An 18,321-nucleotide genomic window follows, 5' to 3' on the forward strand; every position below is an offset into this window, starting at 1 on the left:
GATATTCGCCAAGTCTAATCATTCTCTCTGGTCGGAACTATAAACACGTCCAATTGTTTCCACCCGTAGGGATTTATTGGTCGAAATGTTTGAGCTTTTTACGAATCAGAAAACCACACTTCAATCTTTAAAAGGTTTAACTAATTAGTCAACTTAAAGGCATTCAAATAACGCAATCAACTCAAACTGTGACAGTTATTTATCCAAAGGTGAGATGGCAGCATCGGGGTTGGACGATTTGAATTTTACAATGAAAGAGATAACTGGCTCCGGCAGCACAAGTGATGAGACGTTCACTGCCAGTGTTGTGCCTGAGAGTTCGTCGACTCTTTCCCTATCAGAGGACAATAAACTCGTCTGTGTGGAATATCCAGGTATTATCTCCAATGTGGACAAGATGCTGGAAAGTATTGGGGGTATACAAGGGATGTCCAAGGTGAGCAAGCAATTCTAGCTAGCTACACACGCCGATCAGCGCATGCGCGACTTGTCACTAACTTGCAATGTTTATGCATATATATGCATGTATGTATATGTGTGTGTGTATATAGCTAGCGACATATTTCAATGAGAGATTTAATAATTCACGCCATATTAGTTTACTGTAGGTAACCGGTGTTAGCTATTTCAGACACACATACCTGCTCACATGTTGTTCCCATAATCACCACCACTATTTGTGTTGTTCATAATGATGATGATGAACTAAAAAGGAAGTGCTTCTCCACAGACCTATGCTGACCCCAGCAGACGGTTGGAACTTCGCTTTCGTCCCCAGGACCCGTTCTGTCACCCTGTCTGTGGAAACCGTTACCCCTCCACCAACCTGCTGCTGCGCATGAAAAGGAGGGTGCGTAAAGGAAACCCCAAGGAAACCCAAATCAGCATGGACATCCTGGGTGTCATTGGGACAACATACAAATTCCAAGGTTCAACTTCTTAAACTTCAAACACTTGAGTGTCTGTGACCCTTTTTATATCGCTTTATGATTCCTTCCCATTGCCTCCCTCCTCTGCTCTGTGCTGTTATTACTCTTAATTGTGTATTTGTTGATGTAAGTTGTACACTAAGTGTACAAAACATTAAGAACACCTGCTCTTTCCATGGCAGACTGACCAGGTGAATCCAGGCTAAAGCTATGATCCCTTACTGATGTCACTTGTTAAATCCACTTCAGTGAGTGTAGATGAAGAGGAGGGTTTTTAAGCCTTGATACGGATTGTACGTCTCAATTGAGGTTGAAGGTGCAAGACAAAATATTTTAGTGCCCTTGAACTATGGTCGTAGGTGCCAGGTGCACTGGTTTGTGTCAAGAACTGCAACACTGCTGGGTTTTTCACTCTCAACAGCTTCCTGTGTGTATCGAGAATGGTCCACCACCCAAAGGATTTCGGGCCAACTTGACACAACTGTGGGAAGCATTGGAAGCAATGTTTTTCTTAATGTTTTGTACACTCAGTGTATATTGTGAATTGTTGCAGGGATGGCAGACTTCCAGTATCTCGCGGTGCATTCAGCAAAGGACGGCTCACACACATCCCTCTACGATAAGATCATCTTGCGTAAACCAGAGAATAATGAGTTCTTTGAGCAGCCTGTGCCCCTCTTCCTTCCTCCACCCATCTTCTCTCGCCTGGACAGTGCTGTGGACTATAACTACCGACCTGAAATCCAACACAAGTAAGCAGGGGCATTGGAGCAGTGTTACACTACACAGTTTCACCCTCATCAGAGGTAGTGTGTTCAGCTCAGAAACAAATATGCCAATGGAAGTCAACATGTGTGTCAGCAATTATGCATAAGAATTCCCAACAAGAACTTTACAAAATGGTGTGTTCCACAACAGGAGCAAGACAGGAAGCCCCTTATTTAGTTATAAAGATGCATGTGCTAATAGATTTGACCATTGGCCAACCCGTAGGGGTTATTAGCTAAACCATTGTGGTCTTGTGTCTCCCGTGCAGAGAAGGCCATTGTCCCCCAACAGTCTCCAGGGATAATCTGATTGGTTTGAGTCGAGCCCGTCGGCCTCATAATGCCATCTTCCTCACTTTTAACGACCAGAACATCCCCACGGAGCCCCTGGAGGCTGCCAAGGTCAACTGGAAGAGAGTGTGTGTTCACCCCAGTGACATAAAGGCAGAGGAACAACTGAAGGAGGTTAGTATACTTTACATTGGGCTACTGAGGTTTATTCACAAGCCATTGTGAAGACTGCATGAAGTCAAAAGCCAGGGGGGCATGTTTTCATGTTTGAAACTATTTTTTATTATGTTAATCACATATGCATAGGAACATAGCTTTTTTTTCAGTTTGAGCCTTTGTTTTTTTTATTCTACTGCTATTTCAAGACTGAAGTGTTTACTTAAGTGTTATTAGTCTGTAGGGTAGTTTGTATTTGGTCTCTTTGATTTAGATGCAATACCCAGTGTGCTAGTGGAGGGTGAACACAGTTAACCCAGTTTTATTTGTCAGTTAAGAACACATTCTTATTTTCAATGATGGCCTAGGAACAGTGGGTTAACTGCCTGTTCAGGGGCAGAACAACAGATTTGTACCTTGTCAGCTCGGGGGTTTGAACTTGCAACCTTCAGGTTACTAGTCCAACGCTCTTAACAACTAGGCTACCCTGCCGCCCCTAATAACACATATGGAATCATGTAGTATCCAAAAAAGTGTTAAACAAATGCATTTTATGTTTGAGATTCTTCAAAGTAGCCTCCTGTTGCCTTGATGACAGCTTTGCATCTCTCAACCAGCTTCATGAGGTATTCACCTGGAATGCATTTCAATTAACCGGTGTGCCTTATGTTCATTTGTGCATTTTCTTTCCTTAATGTGTTTGAGCCAATTAGTTGTGTTGTGACAAGGAAGGGTTGGTCTACAGAAGATAGACCTATTTGGTAAAAGACCATGTCCATATTATGGCAAGAACAGCTCAAATAAGCAAAGAGAAATAACAGTCCATCATCAAGAACATTGAGTCACTTCAAGTGCAGTCGCAAACACCATCAAGCACTATGATGAAACTGGCTTTCATGAGGACCGCCACAGGAAAGGAAGACCCAGAGTTACCTCTGCTGTAGAGGATAAGTTCGTTAAAGTTACCAGCCTCTGAAATTTCAGCCCAAGTAAATGCTTCATAGAGTTCAAGTAACAGACACAATATTAACTGTTCAGAGGAGACTGCGTGAATCAGGCCTTTGTGGTCTAATTGCTGCAAAGAAACCACTGCTAAAGGACACCAATAAGAAGAGACTTGCTTGGGCCAGGTAATAAGAGCAATGGTCATTAGACCAGTGGAAATCTGTCCTTTGGTCTGATTTTTGGTTGAAACCATCATGTCTCTGTGAGACGCAGAGTAGGTGAACGGATGGTCTCCGCATGTGTAGTTTTGATGCTTCACTATTCTACAATGTAGAAAATACAAAAAATAAAGAAACCCTTGAATGAGTAGGTGTGTCAACTTTTGACTGGTACTGTACATTGAAAGTATAGGGAGAGTTACTTTTTTCACCGCGACCGGTGATCAGAGTTTACCCGCTTATTTTTACAACTACATCACTGGCATTACCTGTCCACCTATTTATTTAAAAAAAAATGTTTACATCACCATGTATAAAGGATATTCCTTATATAAAATATTTATTTTTCTATTGAAATTGTACATAACAGAAATGTTTAGTCTATTGCTTTGATATCTCACCTGTGTTAACTTTTCCCAAACCACACTGTGTGTAGATGTTTGAGAGCCGGCCCATCTGGTCCGGGTACGCAGTCAAGGCCAACCTGGACCTCCACCCTGATAAACTGAAGCTGCTGCTCCCTATCATGGCCTACTATATGGTGAGGAGACCTAGACCAGCCAATGGAAAAAGCGATAGAAAACATTTCTACAAAAAATAGTATATGTCTGCTATCGAACTGTCACCATGGATACTACAGCCCAAGCTCAAGGTCACGCACCTGTATACCATTCATCAGGATGCCAATTGTTTGGCTGTCTGCATATTCTCTGACACCTAACTAATCTATATGGTGAGCAGACCCAGACCAGCAGGGGGTCAATAAAGGGAAACAGGGCATCTCTCTATTTACATGCCATGTCCTTTTCAATTCACTTGACTTGAAATGAACCTCTTGAGAGAAGTAGAAGTGGATGGTGGCAAGAGAGAAAGAAGATGCAAACATGAATCTATTTGGTCAATAGAATATTAAATAAAAGTGTAGTGGGAAAAACAGAACGAGTCCTCGCAATAAATCATTGAGTGAGTCAACAGAACAGCCCATTGTTCTTATTTGCCATACAAATTCTATTGAAATCTGATATGTGTATCCTCTAGGTGACAGGCCCCTGGAGGAGCCTCTGGGTGAGATTTGGCTACGACCCTTGCAAGACACCAGAGGCCAAGAAATACCAGGTGCTGGATTTCAGGATCCGCTGCAGTACCAAGCACGGTGAGGAGTGGGGGCAGGGTGGAGGTTTGGTTCAATCTAATCTGGAGGGACAATTTAATTCCACAGCCTTTGCTAATCATGCGTTGTTTTATGAGACTGTGTTTCACCCCCCTGTGACTGTCTTTAGGATATACTATAAATGACATGCCAGTGAAGGCCAAGAGGAGCACTTTCAACTATACCCTGCCAATCACACTTAACAAAGCAGGTGGGTAACTGGGCATATGTCTGGTGTGTGTGACTGGGTCTGTGCTTGCGTGTGTGTGTGTGTCCGTGTGTATTAGTGAGGATTGTCTCACTAATGTCCCTCTTTGTTGTTCAGTGCCCCAGGCTGCTAATGTGACAGATTTACCTCCTGAGGGCCCTGCTGGTGGACGTAGTGCAAATATAACCAGATACCAGCTCAAGGTAAGATACTATAGACTTCCCCATAGCTTACCTACTCTATAAATATTATACTGTACTTACAAGAATGTCACAGTAATAAGACCTCAGATACCAACCTCCTTTTTCCCTGTCTCTTGTTTGTCCAGGATTCCTCATACATATTCCGAGATGGGACCCTGCCCCCCCACAGGCAGATGTTCTACCAGCTCTGTGATCTGGATGTGGAGAGGTAAAATCTAACATGGTATACGGGCGATTCCATTAGAGATTGGCCCAAATATATTTGTTTTCGATCTTCCTGAAATAAAATGGATGTTTGGCATACCTTCAAAAACAATCTGTATCCAGAATAATTATGTTTAACATTTTAGCCTTACCAAGTCTTCTTTAAGACACTACAACAATGAGTCAGTAGATGCTACAAAGCCAGACTTGGTGTCATTTGAAACAGTACGGTGTGCTCTGAAATATTACTAGTGTTGCGATTAAGAATACCATTTCTGTACTTTCGTTTATGGTTCTTTAAAAACATAAACCTAAGTACCCTTTTTGATGTTCATTATTTGGCATATTGTTTTCAACAATTTACTCTACAAGTTCATAACATTTCCAGAGTTGGTTCTCTGCTACTTTTGAAGTTATGATACATTTTATGAGCAACACCAATATATTGAATGGGAAAATGGATTCAAAGGAACTCCTTCTGATGGTGACTTACTAAATATGCAATCCTAAAGGAGGGCTGTGAATGGCCTATAATTTCAATAATTAAATGGGTTTGAGCACACGGTAAGGTTTCAAATGACACCAAGAATGGCTTTTTAGCATATATAGAGTCATTGTTGTAGTGTCTAAAATAAGGTGCGTGTGTGTGTAAGGCCAAAATGTGAAAAATTGCCTAACTTTATTAATTATTCTAAGGTATGCCAAACATCCTTTCTATGGATGTATTTAATAATACAGTCTAAACATAACTACAGTGCCTTCAGAAAGTAATCAGACCCCTTGAATTATTCCACATTTAGTTGTTTTACAGCCTGAATTCAAAATGAATTAAATGTATTATTTGTCTCACCCATGTACACACAATACCCCATAATGACAGTCATAATAAAACAAATTAAATACAGAAATATCTCATTTACATAAGTATTCACAATCCTGGGTTTGTACTTTGTAGAAGCTTCTTTGGCATTGATTACAGCTGTGCGTCTTTCTGGGTAAGTCTCTAAGTGCTTTCCACACCTGGATTGTGCAACATTTCCCCATTTTATTGTTTTCAAAATTCTTCAAGCTCTGTCAAATTGGTTGTTGGTCATTGCTAGATAAACATTTTCAGGTGTTGTCATAGATTTTCAAGTAAATTTAAGTAAAAACTGTAACTCGGCCACACCGTTCACATTCTTCTTGGGAAGCAACTCCAGTGTAGATTTGGCGTTGTGTTTTAGGTTATTGCCCTGTTGAAAGGTGATTTCATCTCCCAGTGACTGTTGGTTAAGCAGACTGAAGCAGGGTTTCCTCTGGGTATTTGCCTGTGCTTAGCTCCATTCTTTTTCCAGGAATAACTCCCCAGTCCTTAACAATTACAAGAATACCCACAACATGATGCAACAGCCACTATACTTGAAAATATGGAGAGTGGTACTCTGTAATGTATTGGATTTGTCCCAAACATAACACTTTGTATTCAGAACAAAAAGTTAATTATTTTGCAGTATTACTTTAGTGCCACGTTGCAAACAAGATGCAAGGTTTGATTTTAATTTGATTTTGTTCTGTACACGCCTCCTCCTTTTCACTCTGTCAATTAGGTTAGAATTGTAGAGTAACAACAATGTTGATCCATCTTCAGTTTTCCCGGAACACAGCCATTAAACCCTGTAACTGTTTTAAAGTCACCATTGGTCACATGGTCAAATCCCTAAGCGGTTTCCTTCCATTTACATACATTACATTTAAGTCATTTAGCAGACGCTCTTATCCAGAGCGACTTACAAATTGGTGCATTCACCTTATGACATCCAGTGGAACAGCCACTTTACAATAGTGCATCTAAATCTTTTAAGGGGGGGGGGAGAAGGATTACTTTATCCTATCCTAGGTATTCCTTAAAGAGGTGGGGTTTCAGGTGTCTCCGGAAGGTGGTGATTGACTCCGCTGTCCTGGCGTCGTGAGGGAGTGTGTTCCACCATTGGGGAGCCAGAGCAGCGAACAGTTTTGACTGGGCTGAGCGGGAACTGTACTTCCTCAGTGGTAGGGAGGCAAGCAGGCCAGAGGTGGATGAACGCAGTGCCCTTGTTTGGGTGTAGGGCCTGATCAGAGCCTGGAGGTACTGAGGTGCCGTTCCCCTCACAGCTCCGTAGGCAAGCACCATGGTCTTGTAGCGGATGCGAGCTTCAACTGGAAGCCAGTGGAGAGAGCGGAGGAGCGGGGTGACGTGAGAGAACTTGGGAAGGTTGAACACCAGACGGGCTGCAGCGTTCTGGATGAGTTGTAGGGGTTTAATGGCACAGGCAGGGAGCCCAGCCAACAGCGAGTTGCAGTAATCCAGACGGGAGATGACAAGTGCCTGGATTAGGACCTGCGCCGCTTCCTGTGTGAGGCAGGGTCGTACTCTGCGGATGTTGTAGAGCATGAACCTACAGGAACGGGCCACCGCCTTGATGTTAGTTGAGAACGACAGGGTGTTGTCCAGGATCACGCCAAGGTTCTTAGCGCTCTGGGAGGAGGACACAATGGAGTTGTCAACCGTGATGGCGAGATCATGGAACGGGCAGTCCTTCCCCTCTGGCAACTGAGTTAGGAACAAAGCCTGTATCCTTGTAGTGACTGGGTGTTTTGATACACCATCAAAAGTGTAATTCATAACTCCACCATGCTCAAAAGGATATTCATTGTCTGCTTTTTTTGTTTTTACCCATCTACCAATAGGTGCCCTTCCTTGAGAGGCTTTGGAAAACCTCCCTGATGTGGTTGAATCTGTTTGAGATTTAGTGCTCGACTGAGGGACCTTACAATTATCTGTGTTTTTTTATTTATTTAACCTTTATTTAACTAGGCAAGTCAGTTAAGAACACATTTTTATTTACAATGACGGCCTACCCCGGCCAAACCTTAACCCGGATGACGCTGGGCCAATTGTGTGTCCCCCTATGGGACTCCCAATCACGGCCAGTTGTGATACAGCCTGGAATCGAACCAGGGTCTGTAGTGAAACCTCTGCACTAAGATGCAGTGCCTTAGACCGCTGCGCCACTCGGGAGTGTGGGGGGTACAGAGATGAGGTAGTCATGTTGAACACTATTACTGCACACAGTGAGTCCATGCTACTTATGTGACTTGTTAAACAAATGTTTACTCCTGAACTTATTTAGGCTTGCCATAACAAAAGGGGTTGAATACTTATTGACCCGAGACATTTCAACTTTTCGTTTGTAAACATTTTGAAAAACATAGTTCCACTTTGACATTATGGGTTTTGGTGTGTAGGCCAGTGACAAAAAAACATCTTAAGTTTAATCCATTTTAAATTCCAGCTGTAGCAACAAAATGTGGAAAAAGTCAAGGGGTGAGAATACATTCTGAATGCACTGTATATTTGGACCAATCTCCTTTGGAATTGCAGTGGCAAAGGTCTCTGCATGTTGTCTGTTTGTCTAATGTTTTGACCCTGCTCCTGGCTCAGCATAAGGAACGTGATCAGTCGGAACGATGGCCAGGAGGAGGAGTGTGACGAGAGGGATGGCTGGTGTCTGTCCCACACCTCTGATGACCTCCGAGATATCATGTCCTCCATGATCAAGCAGGTTATCCGTGCCAAGAGGTCAGGTGAGACCTCTCTCTCTCTAACACTGGTGCAGCATTCACCTATGATGGACCTGGCAGAGTTTGACTTCATGGTGTTTAGGGGGTTTTGAGTGTGTGTGTTGAATTGCAGTTCTTTCATAAGAGTTGAAGGAGAACCCCCTGGTCAGGGATAGAACTGTTACTTAACACAACATGTGATGACTACAGTCCTTCCCACCGGTCAAGCTGCTTTTTATTAATGTTCAGATGTTGTGCATGAAAAAATAGTTGCTATGGCTATACTTTTTACATATAATTTCCAACATTTGGTAGGCAATTTTGTTATTCGAAATGTCCAAAGAACCTGTTTGACTGGTTTTAAGGAGATGAAAGGCTGGGAAAATGATCCAACTTGTTTCTGGTAATATTGCAGTTCTTCTTGGATGCATATTTTATGTGGTTGGTTGGCATACTGTCAGCTTTTATATTGCTGAAAAAGATGGCATTTCTACACTCCTGTTCCCGAGACAAAATTGACATATGGTTTATGAATTTACTGCAAGAAATGCATAATTCAGCAGGAGTTAAAATTATATTATGCTTCATGTGAGAGGTTATAGGCCTTCAGCAACCCTACTTCCGATATCCCTGATGTAAAGTGAACTAGTGTGGTCCAAGATTAACCATGCTGTAGGCCCAGTCACCATGAGAATACTTTCCACTAGCTCTGGACACAACAGTCTGTCTGTCTGAGGTTTTGGTTACTTCCCCACTGCCGGTGTGCAAGTGTGGAAACAATGGGTGCATCTATACTGAAGAAAAATATAATATAAACGCAACGGGCAACTTCAAACAGTTTCAAATCAGTCAATTGAAATACATTCATTAGACTCTAATCGATGGATTTCACCTAACTGGGAATACATAAACTCATCAAAAAAAGAACCATCCATTTTTCAGGGCCCTGTCTTTGAAAGATAATTCGTAAAAATCCAAATAACTTCACAGATCTTCATTGTAAAGGGTTTAAGCACTGTTTCCCATGCTTGTTCGATGAAACAATTAATGAACATGCATCTGTGGAACGGTCATTAAGATACTAACAGTTTACAGACGGTAGGCAATTAAGGTCACAGTTATGAAAACTTAGGACATTAAAGAGACCTTTCTACTGACTCTGGAAAAACATCAAAAGAAAGATGCCCAGGGTCCCTGCTCATCTGCGTGAACGTGCCTTAGGCATGCTGCAAGGAGGCATGAGGACTACAGATGTGGCCAGAGCAATAAATTGCAATGTCCGTCCTGTGACTTGCCTAAGACAGCGCTACATAATGGACAGCTGATCGTCCTCGCAGTGGCAGACCACGTGTAACAACACCTGCACAGGATTGGTACATCTGAACTTCACACCTGCGGGACAGGTACAGGATGGCAACAACAACTGCCCGAGTTACACCAGGAACGCACAATCCCTCTCCATCAGTGCTCAGACTGTCCGCACTAGACTGGGAGAGGCTGTACTGAGGGCTTGTAGGCTTGTTGTCTGGTGAGGCAGGTCCTCACCGGCAACAACGTCACCTATGGTCAAAACCACACCGTCGCTGGACCAGACAGGACTGGCAAAAAGTGCTCTTGACTGATGAGTCACGGTTTTGTTTCACCAGGGGTGATGATCAAATTCGCGTTTATCGTCGAAAGAATGATATGAGGCCTGTACTCTGGAGCGGGATCAATTTGGAGGTGGAGGGTCCGTCATGGTCTGAGGCGGTGTGTCACAGCATCATCGGACTGAGTTTGTTGTCTTTGCAGGCAATCTCAACGCTGTACGTTACAGGGATGACATCCTCTGCCCTCATGTGGTACCCTTCCTGCAGGCTCATCCTGCCATGACCCTCCAGCATGACAATGCCACCAGCCATACTGCTCGTTCTGTGCGTGATTTCCTGCAAGACATGAATATCAGTGTTCTGCCATGGCCAGCAAAGAGCTCGGATCTTAATCCCATTGAGCACGGCTGTGACCTGTTGGATTGGAGGGTGAGGGCTAGGACCATTCCCCCCAGAAATGTCCGGGAACTTGCAGGTGCCTTGGTGGAAGAGTGGGGTAACATCTCACAGCAAGAACTGGCAAATCTGGTGCAGTCCATGAGGAGTAGATGCACTGCAGTACTTAATGCAGCTGGTGGCCACACCAGATACTGACTTACTTTTGACCCCCCTTTGTTCAGGGACACATTATTCCATTTGTATTAGCTCACTGCACCTGTACATAGCCTATCTGTAAATAGCCCATCCAACTACCCCATCCCCATACTGTTATCTATTTGATTTATTTTTGCTCCTTTGCACCCCAGTATCTCTACTTGTACACACATCTTCTGCACATCTATCACTCCAGTGTTTAATTGCTGTATTATAATTATTTCGCCACTACGGCCTATTTATTGCCTTACCTCTGTTATCCTACCTATATAGACTTTTTCTACTGTATTATTGACTTTTTGTTTGTTTGTTTCCTGTGTAACTCTGTTGTTTGTGTTGCATTGCTTTATCTTGGCCAGGTCACAGTTGTAAATGATAACTTGTTCTCAACTAGCCTACCTGGTTAAATAAAGTTTAAATAAAAAAAAGTTGTTGAGTCTTATGTTCATACAAATATTTACACATGTTAAGTTTGCTGAAAATAAACGCAGTTGACAGTGGGATGACGTTTCTATTTTTGCTAAATTTGTGTGCATCTGTTGGTCATAGATACCTTAGGGGCATGGATCAGACAACCAGTCTGTATCTGATGTGACCACCATTTGCCTCATGCAGCACGACACATCTCCTTTGCATAGAGTTGATCAGGCTGTTGATTGTTGCCTGTACCATGTTGTCCCACTCCTCTTCAATGGCTGTACGAAGTTGCTGGATATTGACGGGAACTGGAACACGCTGTCTGACACGTCTCAAACATGCTCAATGGGTAACATGTCTGAGTATGCAGGTCACGGAAGAACTGGGACATTTTCAGCTTCCAGGAATTGTGTACAGTTCCTTGCGACATGGGTCTGTGCATTATGCTGAAACACGCAGTGATGGCGGCGGATAAGTGGCACGATAATGGGCTTCAGGATCTCGTTATGGTTGCTGTGTATTCAAATTGCCATTGCTAAAATGCAGTTGTGTTCATTGTCCGTAGCTTAGGCCAAGCCCATACCATTACTTCACCGCCACAATGGGGCACTCTGTTCACAATGTGGACATCAGCAAAATACTCGCCCACTTGATGCCATACATGTGGTCTGCTGTTGTGAGGCCAGATGGACGTACTGCAAATTCTCTAAAATGACATTGTAGAGAAATTAATATTACAATTTCTGGCAACAGCTATGGTGGACATTCCTGCAGTCAGCATGCAGATTTCATACTCCTTCAACTTGAGACATCTGTGGCGTTGTGACAAACAGCACATTTCCGAGTGGCCTTTTGTCCCCAGCACAAGGTGCACCTGTGTAATGATTGTGCTGTTTAATCTGCTTCTTGACATTCCACACCTGTCAGGTAGATGGATTAACTTGGCAATAGAGAAATGTTAACAGGGATTTAAACAAATGTGTGCACAGCATTTGAGAGTAATACGTACAAAAAGTTATGGAACATTTCTGGGATCTTTTATTTCAGCTCATGAAACATGGGTCCAACACTTTACATGTTGCTTTTTATATTTTTGTTCAGCATAGCATGTTAGATAATGTGTGCATAAATTAATTGTCCATTAAATAAGTGAGTTTGTGTGTATCTTGTTGCTGTAAGATTTGAATCAATTATGGGGACATTGAATGTTTTTAGTGCATCATACAGTATATTTGTGCTTTCTGCAGCTCCATACTCTTCTGGGCCTGAGAGTTCTATTACCAGGCGAAAGACCACCGAAAGTGGAGAGGATGATGAAGAGGAGAATGAGGAAGATGAGTTTCATCCCTCAGAGGGGAGTGACAATGAGATGCAGACAGAGATGCTGGATTATATGTGAGGATGGACACGGTCTATCCCTGCCCTGAGAAATGGACTGGAATTGTACAAACTTGCTTCGTTCTCTATACAAACATACATTTTTGTGTATTTGCAAATTAGTGTGAATAAATGTGTTTAAGTTGAGGCGTGATCTTTCCTTCCTTATTGTCCACAATGGAAAAATGTATTCAGAAGTGTATCAGTTATCAATAAGCTATCAGTTGGTGAGTTTCTGGCTGTACACATAACAATAACCAATGGAAAGAGTGACAAGAAACACTTTCAACACACCTCCAAAAATAGCATGTGTCTGTGTCTAACTCTGTCACCATGCATACTGCTGCCCATACCCACGGTCACATACCTGTACACCATCCACCCAGGATGCCATTTGTTTTGCTGCCTGTCTGCATATTCTCTTGACACCTAACTAATCTCTAAACTGTATAGATTAAGTTACATGAGCTGCAAAATATTTAGTAACGAGATGAGCTCTGATTTGTATTCATTATGGATTCCTGGGGTCCAGCAAAATTGTCAGTTATACAATTTTTAAAACATTACAATACATTGACAACACATTGTGTGCCCTTAGGCCACTCCTACCACAGATCTACGACTCAAAATCGACGTGTGTGCAAGTGCCTGTGTTTGTCTCTTCACAGTCCCCACTGTTCCATAATGTGTATTTTTATTTTAAAATCATTCTACTGCTTGCATGAGTTATTTGATGTGGGGGAGTTTCATGTAGTCATGACTCTATGTAGCACTGTGCACCTCCCATAGTCTGTTCTGGCCTTGGGGACAATGAAAAGACCTATGGAGGCATTTATTGTGGGGTATACATGGGTGTCTGAACAGTGTGCCAGTAGTTCAAACAGGCAGCTTAGTGCATTCAACATGTCAATACCGCTCACAAATACAAGTAGTGATGAAGTCAATCTCCTCCACTTTGAGCCAGGAGAGATTGACATGCATATTATTATTGTTAGCTCTCTGTGTACATCCAAGGACCAGTCATGCTACCTTGTTCTGAGCCCTCTTTGTGGCACCATGACCACATGACTGAACAGTAGTCAAGGTGCAACAAAACTAGGGCCTGTAGTGCCTTGTTGGTAGTGTTGTAAAAAAACAGACAAGTGCTATATTATGGACAGGCTTTTCCACGTCTTAACTACTATTGTATCAATATGTTTTGATAATAACAGTTTACAATCCAGGGTTACTCCAAGCAGTTTAGTCACCTCAACTTGCTCAATTTCCACATTATTCATTACAAGATTTAGTTGAGATTAGGGTTTAGTGAATAATTTGTCCCATATACAATGCTTTTAGTTTTTTTTAAATATTTAGGATGAACGTATTCCTTGCCACCCATTCTGAAACTAACTGCAGCTCTTTGTTAAACGTTGCAGTCATTTCAGTTGCTGTAGTAGCTGACGTGTACAGTGTTGAGTCATCCGGTAGACCCACTATATTGTGGATAAGGAGTTACCTTTCTAAGAGAACACAGAGGGTGTTCTTTAATAGAAGCCTCTCCCAACATAATCCAGGTAGAATTAGGAATTCCCCAGGGCATCTGTCTAGGCCCCTTTACTTTTTTCAATCTTTACTAACGACATGCCACTGAGTAAAGCCAATATTGCTATGTATGTAGATGACTCAACACTATACACGTCAGCTACTGCAGCAACTGAAATGACTGTAACATTTCACAAAGAGCTGCAGTTTGTTAAAGAATGGCTGGCAAGAAATAAGTTCATCCTAAATACGTTTTTTTTCCAATAGTAGACTATGATCGATAATGTCAAAAGCCGCACTGAAGTCTAATAAAACAGCCCCCACAATATTTTTTTGCATCGATTTCTCTCAGCCAATCATCAGTCATTTGTTTAGGTGCTGTGCTTGTTGAATGTACTTCCCTACAAGCGTGCTGAAAGTCTGTTGTCAATTTGTTTACAGTAAAATAGCATTGTATCTGGTCAAACACAATTATTTCCAAAAGTTTGCTCAGGGTTGATAACAGGCTGATTGGTTGGGAATTTGAGCAAGTAAAAGGGGGCTTTACTATTCTTAGGTAGAGTAATAACCTTTGCTTCTTCCAGGCCTGAGGGCACACTTTCTAGTAGGCTTAAATTGAAGATATTGTCCACTATTATCCTCAGTAATTTTACATTTAAATTGTCAGACCCAGGTGGCTTGTCATTGTTGATAGACAACAATAATATTTTCACCTCTTCCTTTTTATGGAATTGAAAATTGCAATGCTTGTCTTTCATAATTTGGTCAAATATACTTGGATGTATAGTGTCATCGTTTTGTTGCTGGCATGTCATGCCTAACTTTTCTAATCTTGACAATGAAAAAAACATTAAAGTAGTTGGAAATATCAGTGGGTTTTGTCATAAATGAGCCACCTGATTCAATGAATGATGGCACGGAGTTTGCCTTTATGCCCAAAATTTAATTAAAGATGTTCCAAAGCTTTTTACTATCATTCGTTATATAATTTGTGTTTGTTTCATCGTATAGTTTCTTCTTTTTATTCAGTTTAGTCACACATTTCTCAATTTGCAGTACTTTTGAAAATTGGTTGTGCAGCCAGCCTTACATTGCATTCGGGAAGTTTTCAGACCATATTTGCCACATTTTGTTACGTTACAGCCTTATTCTAAAATGGGTTACATACATTTTCCCCTCATCAATCTACACACAATATACCATAATGACAAATAGAACACTTTTAAAAATTTTTTTACAAGTTTTAGGTCATTTATTAAAAATAAAAAACAGATACCTTATTTACATAATTATTCTGGTGCATCCTGTTTCCATTGATCATCATTGATATGTTTCTACAACTTGATTGGAGTCCACCTGTGGTAAATTCAATTGATTGGACATGATTTGGAAAGGCACACACCTGTCTATATAAGGTCCCACAGTTGACAGTACATGTCAGAGCATGTACTGTCAGGGACCTTTGTCAGGGAGAAGGGCCTTTGTCAGGGACCTCCAGAGTTCCTCTGTGGAGATGGGAGAACCTTCCAGAAGGACAACCATCTCTTCAGCACTCCCTCAATTAGGCCTTTATGGTAGAGTGGGCAGATGGAAGCCACTCCTCAGTAAAAGGCACATACAGCTTGCTTTGAGTTTGCAAAAGGGCACCCTAAATGACTCTCAGACCATGATAAACAAGACTCTCTGGTCTGATGAAACCAAGATTGAACTTTTTGACCTTCATACGAAGGGTCACATCTGGAGGTAACCTGGCACCATCCCTACGGTGAAGCATGGTGGTGGCAGAATCATGCTAAGGTTTTTCTTTCTTCAGTGGCAGGGACTGGGAGACCAGTCAGGATCAAGGGAAAGATGAACGGAGCAAAGTACAGAGAGGTCCTTTGATGAAAATCTACTCCAGAGCACTCAGGACCTCAGACTGGGGCAAAGGTTCACTTTCCAGCAAGACAACGACCCTAAGCACACAGCCATGACAATGCAGGAGTGGCTTCAGCACAAGTCTCTGAATGTCCTTGAATGGTCCAGCCAGAGCCCGGACTTGAATCTGGTCGAACATCTCTGGAGAGATCTGAAAATAGCTGTGTAGTGACGCTCCCCATCCAACCTGACAGAGCTTGAGAGGATTTGCAGAGAAGAATGGGAGAAACTCACCAAATACAGGTGTGCCAAGCTTGTACTGTCATACCCAAGAAGACTCGATGCTGTAATCGCTGCCAAAGGTGATTCAACAAAGTACCGAGTAAAGGGTCTGAATACTTATGTAAATGTGATATTTCAGTTGTTTAATTTGAATACATTTCCAAACATGTCTAAACCTGTTTTTGCTTTGTCTTTATGGGGTATTGTGTGTAGTTTGGGGGGGAAACAATGTATTCCATTACAGAATAAGGCTGTAACGTAACACAATGTGGAAATAATCAAGGGGTCTGAATACTTTCCGGATGCTCTGTATTTGCCATACCTTTAGCCTCCTCCATCTCAATCTCAACATTTTTCAATTCCTCATCAATCCAAGTGGATTCAAAAGTCTTAATACAGTAGGTTCATGTTTTAGTAACTAATCAGCAATTTCATAAATGTGTCAAGTGCAGTGTCTGGTTGCTCCTCATTACACACCACAGACCAACAAATAGTATTTACATCATCAACATAAGAATCGCTACAAAACTTATTTAACGACCTGTTATACACTATATTAGGCCCAGCCTTTTGAAATGTGGTTTTCCTAGATATGGCTACTATATTGTGATCACTACATCCGATCGATATGTTTCTGCCATTTCTGCAGTATTAGTAAATGTGATCAATACATGTTGATGATTTCATTCCTGTGCTGTTTGTAACTACCCTGGGAGGTTGACTGAATCTCTAGAGAGTTGAAAACAGCAGGTCTGGGACCGGTAGCACGTCCGGTGAACAGGTCAGGATTTTTTTTTTTTTTTAATTTTTACAATTAATTGACCAACATTGGGTTCAATTATTTGAATTCCATTTCGTTTTTTTTTCTTCTGTGAGCTCAATGTGTAGTTTCTCTAGATATAAATCAGATCAAGCCCGACCTGTGCAATATAGTAGGGAGTTGTAGTTTCCAACAGGCCAATATTCTACATAGTTTAGCGAGAGAAAAAAACATGGTTATTAACTACAATGACCATAAGTAGTTGTGCTCTTACTTGTCTTGTATGTGTGGAGGCAGACAGTATGCCTTGTTTACTTTGGAAAAACAACTAAAATAGTGATTTTTGTCAGACAGCATAGGCAGCAAAAAAAAGTAGGAGGTATTTTAACCCAAGTTACTCTACAATTGACCCCTGTTTAGACCCACTCTCCCCTATGCACTCACAACCATGCTGCTGCTAACAACTCCTACTTTAAGATGGTGCAGTTCCAGCATATTTATGAGTTGAGAAATAAATCAAGTAGGAATGGAAAGCTGGTATCCCCCTCCTTTCAACAAAGGCCGTTAAAACTGCAGTTTTTTCCTCCGCTATTTCAAGAATTGTTGTGCATTGACTGCTTGTAAGAATGCATGTCTCCCTCCCTGTGGCACTCCTGAATGCGCCTCGAGAGGAATATTTATCTTGCATAAAACACACAACAACAAGCTGACTAGGTAAATACAGTGAGCTCCAAAAGTATTGGGAGAGTGACAACTTTTTTCATTGTTCTGGATTTGAAATGATCCCATATTCCTAGTACACAATGATTATGTCAAGCTTTTTGGATGCATTTACTGTTTATTTTGCTTGTGTTTCATATTATTTTGTGCCCAATAGAAATGAATGGTAAATAATGTGTTGTGTAATTTTGGAGTCACTTTTATTCAAGTTAAGAATGTAATATGTTTCTAAACACTTCTACATGAATGTGGATGCTGCCATAATGACAGATAATACTGAGTAAATGAGCGCTGTTCTAGCATCTTCAATGTGCACCTCTTTTTAACGTTCCATATTTACTTTGCCGCGGCGGCAATCATTTTCCCGTGGTACAATGCCACATATAAATGCCTGCAGCAGAAACACTGGGCAGCAGCTCTATAGAAATGAGATGATGACTTGGAATTAAATAATATTAATAAAATCCAATTAAATGTAATATACACAACTGAAATATGTTATTAAAGTGAAGTCATTTAAAGTAATGTGAATAAATGATTGTTAACTCACA

At 41.6% G+C, this 18,321-nt stretch overlaps 1 protein-coding gene across 2 annotated transcripts; it reads left to right on the forward strand.

Annotated features, from left to right (window-relative positions):
- Positions 1–71: 71 nt before the first annotated feature.
- LOC118385248 (general transcription factor 3C polypeptide 5-like) lies at positions 72–12,774 on the forward strand. 2 transcript variants are annotated; one of them, XM_035772231.2, is made up of 11 exons: positions 72–436; positions 731–929; positions 1,483–1,681; positions 1,966–2,161; positions 3,743–3,847; positions 4,345–4,459; positions 4,587–4,667; positions 4,782–4,867; positions 4,993–5,075; positions 8,532–8,674; positions 12,498–12,774. In XM_035772231.2, exons 1-11 carry the CDS (start codon positions 215–217, stop codon positions 12,647–12,649), a joined length of 1,581 nt encoding a protein of 526 aa, XP_035628124.1. In that variant the 5' UTR covers positions 72–214; the 3' UTR covers positions 12,650–12,774. The 2 variants fall into 2 exon arrangements, with proteins under 2 accessions (XP_035628124.1, XP_035628125.1); XM_035772232.2 differs by having other exon boundaries at positions 8,532–8,669.
- The last annotated feature ends 5,547 nt before the right edge of the window (positions 12,775–18,321 follow it).

This window comes from Oncorhynchus keta, chromosome 6 (assembly GCF_023373465.1).
Source record: "Oncorhynchus keta strain PuntledgeMale-10-30-2019 chromosome 6, Oket_V2, whole genome shotgun sequence".
NCBI classification, from domain to species: domain Eukaryota; kingdom Metazoa; phylum Chordata; class Actinopteri; order Salmoniformes; family Salmonidae; genus Oncorhynchus; species Oncorhynchus keta.

Bases quoted from the DNA above. Each gene is read 5' to 3' on its own strand.
- LOC118385248 (XM_035772231.2), top strand. From the start codon at position 215: ATGGCAGCATCGGGGTTGGACGATTTGAATTTTACAATGAAAGAGATA. The intron at 1,682-1,965 runs GTAAGCAGGGGC...TCTCCCGTGCAG, and splicing joins CGACCTGAAATCCAACACAA to AGAAGGCCATTGTCCCCCAA. The intron at 4,668-4,781 runs GTGGGTAACTGG...TTTGTTGTTCAG, and splicing joins AATCACACTTAACAAAGCAG to TGCCCCAGGCTGCTAATGTG.